Source organism: Palaemon carinicauda, chromosome 18, assembly GCF_036898095.1.
Source record: "Palaemon carinicauda isolate YSFRI2023 chromosome 18, ASM3689809v2, whole genome shotgun sequence".
Classification (NCBI taxonomy): Eukaryota; Metazoa; Arthropoda; class Malacostraca; order Decapoda; family Palaemonidae; genus Palaemon; species Palaemon carinicauda.
Window position 1 is genome coordinate 3548275 of NC_090742.1, and position 8087 is coordinate 3556361.

The following is an 8087-nucleotide window of genomic DNA, read 5'->3' on the forward strand; positions in this document are numbered from 1 at the left end:
AAATTTATTCTAAAGAGAAAATAAAAAATGAGATCGCATACCAAAACAGCACCAATGGTTCTTTAAAATATATACGTATTCCTTATCACCTTTCGGCTTTAAATTTATTCTAAAGAAAAAATAAAAATCAGATCGCATACCAAAACAGCATCAATGGTTCTTTAAAATATACGTATTCCTTATCACCTTCATGGTTTAAATTTATTCTAAATTAAAATAAAAAATGAGATCGCATACCAAAACAGCACCAATGTTTCTACAAAAATAAACGTATTCCATATCATCTTAAGGCTTTATAATATATTCTAAAGAAAAAAATAAAATGAGATCGCATACCAAAACAGCACCAATGTTTCTTTACAAATAGCCTATATGCGTATTCCTTATCACCTTTAGGGTTTAAATTTCTTCTAAAGAAAAAATTAAAATGAGATCGCATACCAAAACAGCATCAATGTTTCTTTACAAATATATACGTATTCCTTATCAGCTTTAGGGTTTAAATTTCTTCTAAAGAAAAAATTAAAATGAGATCGCATACCAAAACAGTACCAATGTTTCTTTACAAAAATATACGTATTCCTTAACACTTTCAGGGTTTAAATTTATTCTAAAGAAAAAAGAAAAAAATTAGATCGCATACCAAAATAGCACCAATGTTTCTTCACAAAAATGTATGTATTCCTTATCCCCTTTAGGCTTTAAATTTATTCTAAAGAAAATTTAAAATATATACGTATTCCTTATTACCTTCAGGGTTTATATACCTTTTTAGATAAACAATAATAAAAGAACAAATAACAAAAGTATTAAATAATAATAATAATAATAATTTGAACACTCACCAACAACCGGGAAAGCGACGGCTGTCCAAAATAGCAGCCATGTCCAAACCAGTCTTGAGACGTCCTAACCAGTCTTGAGACGTCCTAACCAGTCTTGAGACGTCCTAACCAGTCTTGAGACGTCCAAACCAGTCTTGAGACGTCCTAACCAGTCTTGAGACGTCCTAACCAGTCTTGAGATGTCCAAACCAGTCTTGAGACGTCCTAACCAGTCTTGAGACGTCCTAACCAGTCTTGAGACGTCCTAACCAGTCTTGAGACGTCCAAACCAGTCTTGAGACGTCTAAACCAGTCTTGAGACGTCCAAACCAGTCTTGAGACGTCCTAACCAGTCTTGAGACGTACTAACCAGTCTTGAGACGTCCAGACCAGTCTCGAGACGCCCACCTCTAAAAGATGTTTAATCGAGGGAGAAAATCCTCAGTTATGTCCATCGTAAAGATTTATCTCTTATCTTACGACGGTCTATCCACCTCAGTGCTCCTGTCCAAAAGGCCCAGACTAACGACTTTCCCTTTAGATATCTCGGGCACTTGCATTGCAGACGATTCAATCTATATAGAGTGGTATGACTCGAGTTCTGGTGTATGAGGGACTTTTCGCCATTTGATGATATGTTTTTAACATTCCTCAACATTCCATAGAGTTTTAATCAACATTTTGTAGTTTAATCTGTAGGAGTAACTAGGGATATTTTTGTATGGCCGTTTTGTTTGGTTATTAAATTGCTTATTTTTCAGTACAGCAAACATTTTTTCAATGGCTTCTCTGGTCATCTGATATGTTTTCAACATTCCTCAACATTCCATAGAATTTTAATCAACATTTTGTAGTTTCCTCTGTAGGAGTAACTGTATGGATATTTTTCTACAGATGGCCGTCTTGTTTGGTAATTAAATTGCTTATTTTTCAGTACAGTAAAAAAATTTTCAATGGCTTCTCTGGTCATTTGATGATATATTTTTAACATTCCTCAACATTCCATAGATTTTTAATCAACATTTTGTAGTTTTCTCTGTAGGAGTAACTGTAGGGATATTTTTCTACAGATGGCCGTCTTGTTTGGTTATTAAATTGCTTATTTTTCAATACTGTAAAAAAATTTTCAATGGCTTCAACACTAAAGATTAGTCATTATTCGTTTTCAGTGTTCGGTAGTTTCCATGATGTGAGAAATGTACAATTTCATGTCCAATATTACTAAGCGATTAGAAGCCTGGTATTAGTTTATGTCTATTAAAAATGCCATTGTAGTTTCTACTTTGTTCGTTCGCTCGTTCGTTTAAGAACGCCTTGCCTATAGCAAGACTCTTGCAGTAGGTTAGCCAGTAAAAAAAGTTTCTACTGACGAAAACACAAGATACAGTTAATCACTAGTTCTTGAAAATGGCCGTTTAACAATTTAGAACACAAAATTACACTTCACTTTTCGTTTCCCTTCAAGGGAAAACATATTCAGATCACAATCTTGAATGATAAGAGCTAAAGTCTATGGATACAACCATAAATCAGCACATATTGTGTAGCATTGCAACATTCACTGGAGACAACTCAGATTCTCGTTCAAGTCACACTTCATTCATCTTGAAATCGTTGTGGTCCGTTGGTATGTGTCTGGTGCCTTGAGAAGGGGTTAGCCAATCGAATTCATTCATAAAGTGTTCACAGCGTATTGCATAGGTTGCTAGATGAATGACCTGTAGAACTATTTGTGGATGAATAGGTTGAATAAGAAACCCCTTTCCACAGGTGAAACTTCCTTTGCTCACAATCTGCAAATGTATAAAAAACTTGAGTAAATCATCCGAGAAAACTACAAATACTATTTTCTTGATATTTCCAGTTTTACTTAAGTCTTTCACTGCAACTATATTCAACATATCTAATACTAACATCACCATAAATCATATAGTTCCACTGTTATATCGATACCAGCATACTTATACTTTAGAAGTCACTGGGCACCACCTTTCATCCAGCTAAAACAAACGCACTCTGTACACCCTAAGACGTACCCACACACAATGGCTTCGGTAGTTAAGGCCCGATCACACCGCCCGAACGTTGCTGGAGCGTTCCAATCACCATTGCTTACAACTAGATTCCGGTCGTATCCTGTTAAGAGCCTTAGTAAGGAATAAATAATTCTTAAGATCAATAACCCGGTTTAGTTTTCAGTTTACTTAAAAGACCTTTGGATATTCAGTGTTTTATGAATTTTTTTCACCGCTCCAGGGACGGTCCAGCAACATTCGGGTGGTGGGACCGGGCCTTTAAAGAAGCAGTTACAGAATAATACAGGTGTACAGAACTGACATTCCTCTCTCGCCAACACAGACAGCACTAATGATATACCCGATCAATTAATGGCTATTAAGAGTATGTAGTTAGGCTCTCCACTACATGTTGACTGACGTATGCAAAGCATAATGCAATTTTGCAATTGACACGTACGAGGCTTGAAATACCTTAGACAGAGAGAGAGAGAGAGAGAGAGAGAGAGAGAGAGAGAGAGAGAGAGAGAGAGAGAGAGAGAGAGAGAGAGAGAGATAATATCCTCAAATCTTTTTCACCATTGACCTAACAGAATTAGATAGAATAACTTAAATCAAAATTTAAATCAAGGACTTATTTAATCTAGCAAAACAGCACCTGTGAAATTAACTCTACTATTTGTTGTACCGCGAACACCTGTGAAATTAACCCTGTCATTTGGTGTACCCTTCATGAACAGAGCTCCAGGTGACGTAATTTCCTCGTAGAATGATCTAATAATCTCTAATAGATTTGTTTCTTGGGTTAACTGAAGCGCACTTCAAAATGCTTATTGCAGTGGAGAGACAATTGAAGGAATATTGTTCATACGCATATATATATATATATATATATTATATATGTGTATATATATAATATATATACATATATATATACATACAGTGTATGTATATATATATATATATATATATATATATATATATATATATATATATATATATATATATATATATATATATATACATATATATACACATGCACACACACACACACACACATATATATATATATATATATATATATATATATATATATATATATATATATATATATATATATATATGTGTGTGTGTGTGTGTGTGTGAGTTCGATATTATATATATGCATATTTAATATATACATTTCTGATGTAGATATATGTTTATATATGGGCAGGTTTATGCATACGTACATACTCATATACAGGTAATGTATAAAATACAGAGAGAGAGAGAGAGAGAGAGAGAGAGAGAGAGAGAGAGAGAGAGAGAGAGAGAGAGAGAGAGAGAGAGAGAGATATGATTGCTAAATGTTGGATTTTGCTGAAAATACATAATATTTTGGTAGTCTATTTCTATGTTGATTTCCAAAGTTGATTTTTTATATAATTACTCTTCTAGTTAAATTGTTTGATGTTATTGTTGTTGTTTTTGTTTAGTTTATTTAAAATGAATAAGTATACTTTGACCAGCACAGAGTTAAAGAGCTTGTCCAAAATGTGTGGCGAAAGGCCAAAGGTATATTACACCCACTCAGACAATATTCTAGGCATCATCATCATCATCATCTCCTCCTACGCCTATTGACGCAAAAGGGCCTCGGTTAGATTTCACTAGTCGTCTCTATCTTGAACTTTTAATTCAATACTTCTCCACTCATCATCTATTAGGCCTGGGTCTTCCAACTCTTCTAGTGCCTTGTGGAGCATAGTTGAAAGTTTGGTGAACTAATCTCTCTTGGGAGAGTGCGAAAAGCATGCCCAAACCATCTCCATCTACCCCTCACCATGATCTCATCCACATAAAGCACTAGGCGTAATCTCTCTTATAGTTTCATTTCTAATCCTGTACTGCCATTTAACTCCCAATATTCTAGGCATCACCATTTGTTAATAAAAAAAATTAACACAAGGCACTAGAAGAGTTGGAAGACATAGGGCTACATGGTTGAGGACTATGAAGCGCGAAGTAGATGATGACTGGAGAAGTATTGGATTAAAAGCTCAAGATAGAGACGACTGGCGAAATCTAACCGAGGCCCTTGGCGTCAATAGGCGTAGGAGGAGATGATGATGATGATGATGTTATTTCTAAGCTGATGATTCTTTTTTTTTTCTTTTTTTTTTTGTGTCTCCTGCAGGAGGGCTCTTTGATCTGACGGAGGAGGGGCAGGAGATGGCACTGAGATATGCAGTCGAGGCGATCAACAGCGACAGGAAGCTCCTGACCCATGCAAGGCTGTCGGCCCAGATAGAAAACATCCCGAAGACCGACTCCTTCAGGGCTTCCAGGAAAGGTGAGTCGAAATGCACTTTGTTGAATCGGTGGAACTTCGAAAGTTCAAACTTACATCCAATGTTTTTATGTTGGATAGGCTGATATAAGTCTCTTTTTGTAGTTTATATATGAAAGATCTGTCTAAATGTTGTTGTTGTTCTTAAAATATTCTATTTTAGTTGTTCATTCCTTCTCTTGTAGTTTATTTCCTTTTTTCTTTTCCTCACTGGGTTATTTTTCCCTGTTGGAGCCCTTGGGTTTATAGCATCTTGCTTTTCCAACTAGGGTTGTAGCTTAGCTAATAATAATAATAATAATAATAATAATAATAATAATAATAAAGATGTACAGTTGGACATAAGAGTCCCTGGCACATCTCGCTCCGAAAAAGTGTACCCTATCACACTCCTACTTCGCGGCGAGTAACCAAACAGATAAGAGAGAAAGTAAGCAGTCTACCTGGAGATCCTGCTAGTAGCCATAAGCTTCTCTAAAAGATTAAGCTATGTTATTTATTAATGATTTGATATTGTTTATGTGTTTTAATTTACAATCAGCGTTGAATTACACCAAGGTCGAGATGGCAGAGGTGGTGATCAGGGATAAGTACAGGAACTTACCACGCGGTAAAGGTGTGGCTGAGTGCCTTTCTCCAGAGCGAGGTGTAGGAGAAATTTTATTTCTAACTATACCTTCAAGAAATGAATATAGTTTTTCTTCTATTTTTGACATCTTTTAGTGCTTTAATGATATAAATTCGCATTTCTATAACATTTATTAGATTTTACTCTTTCTTCAAGGCCATGTGTCACACAGGTGTGAACCTAAATGCCAGAATAAATGCATTATTCTGGAGTACTTTAGGTAAAGAATTGCTTTAGGATTATAGGTAGTAGGTTGGCCTGGGCACCAGCCGCCCATTGAGATACTACCGCTAGAGTTATGGGGTCCTTTGACTGGCCAGACAGTACTACATAGAACCCTTCTCTCTGGTTACGGTTCTTTCCCTTTGCCTACACAGACACCGAATAGTCTGGCCTATCCTTTACAGATTCTCCTCTGTCCTCATACACCTGACAACACTGAGATTACCAAACAATTCTTCTTCACAGAAGGGGTTAACTACTGTACTGTAATTGTTCAGTGGCTACTTTCCTCTTGGTAAGGGTAGAAGAGACTCTTTAGCTATGGTAAGCAGCTCTTCTAGGAGAAGGACACTCCAAAATCAAACCATTGTTCTCTAGTCTTGGGTAGTGCCATAGCCTCTGTACTATGGTCTTCCACTGTCTTGGGTTAGAGTTCTCTTGCTTGAAGGTACACTCGGGCACACTTTTCTATCTAGTTTCTCTTCCTCTTATTCTGTTAAAGTTTTTATAATTTAAATAGGAAATATTTATTTTAATATTGTTACTATTCCTAAAATATTTTATTTTTCCTTATTTTCTTTCCTCACTGGGCTATTTTCCCTGTTGGGGCCCCTGGGCTTATAGAATTCTGCTTTTCCAACTAGGGTTGTAGCTTAGCATTTAATAATAATAATAATAATAATAATAATAATAATAATAATATAAGCAAATAACTGCTACTTCACACTACACACGTATTTTCTGAGTGGGGATAACTTAACGTGATGAAAGGGTTTGCTTATCGCCATGACCAGCAAAGCTGTACTAGTCAGGGTCGCCCATACTAGGTTGATTTGCTGTGAGAAATCAGAATAAAGTCACCTAACATCACCAATCCACAATGGCCAGCATGGTGATGAAAACTGGTCAATCCCAAGAATTGAATATGAATATTTGAGGCCTTCGTGCTGCAGTGAATTAGAAATGATCGCATTTGTTGTTGTTGTTGTTGATATATATATATATATATATATATATATATATATATATATATATATATATATATATATATATATACATATTTATATACATATATATATATATACATATATATATATATATATATATATATATATATACACATAAACCCTTTATTTCCTTATAGTGTGTTCACTGCTCAAGACTGGCGTGGCTGCTATCTTTGGACCTCAGTCGGACCAGACTTCTGCGCATGTGCAGTCGATCTGCGACGCTCTGGAAATCCCGCACATTGAGAACCGATGGGACTTCCGGCTTACCAGGGACGCCTATTCCGTCAATCTCTATCCTCATCCCTCAACCCTGGCCAAGGTTTGTAGAAGAAGTTGATTCCCATTTAAGAGTAATAAAATTATATTTAAGAGTTGATTGGCCCCTTTCAAATAGTTTTACTAATGTCTCTTATCTCACCATTATCCCTACATTAAGGGGTCGGTTGCTTGATGCGCCCTCTTCAATGCCTTCTATCAAAAACCTCCTCTTCCACCAAAAACTCTCCTCTTCATATCACCCTTCACCTTATCTCGCCATCTAATTCTCTGCCTCCCTCTTGATCTTCTCCCGCTTACAAGTTCCTCCCAAGCCCTCCTCACTCACTCCCCATCATCCATCCTCAACACATGTCCACACCATCTCAGTCGTGACACCTATCACCACTGTGATCTTTACTACACCTGCCATCTTCTTATTGCATCATTTTCTAACCTTTCTCGCTGATACCTATTCTACTATTTTATCAGGCCTATACGGACTTCCACAAATCTCACTAATGTTTATTCTGCTATTTTTACCAGGCCTATATGGACCTCCACAAATCTCACTAATGTTATTCTGCTATTTTTACCAGGCCTATATGGACCTCCACAATTCTCACTAATGTTTATTCTGCTATTTTTACCAGGCCTATATGGACCTCCACAATTCTCACTAATGTTTATTCTGCTATTTTTACCAGGCCTATATGGACCTCCACAATTCTCACTAATGTTTATTCTGCTATTTTTACCAGGCCTATATGGACCTCCACAATTCTCACTAATGTTTATTCT

General features: G+C 36.1%; 1 protein-coding gene across 2 annotated transcripts in view; it reads left to right on the plus strand.

The window, feature by feature from the left end:
- The first annotated feature begins 5022 nt into the window (after positions 1-5022).
- The window catches only part of LOC137656945 (glutamate receptor ionotropic, kainate 2-like), a 57706-nt gene continuing 54641 nt past the window's right edge, over positions 5023-8087 (plus strand). For both annotated transcript variants that reach the window (XM_068391311.1, XM_068391310.1), the window contains exons 1-2: positions 5023-5174; positions 7166-7350. In XM_068391311.1, the coding sequence (XP_068247412.1) occupies positions 5054-5174; positions 7166-7350 (306 nt within the window). In that variant the 5' untranslated portion in view covers positions 5023-5053. The remainder of the gene's footprint in view (positions 5175-7165; positions 7351-8087) is intronic.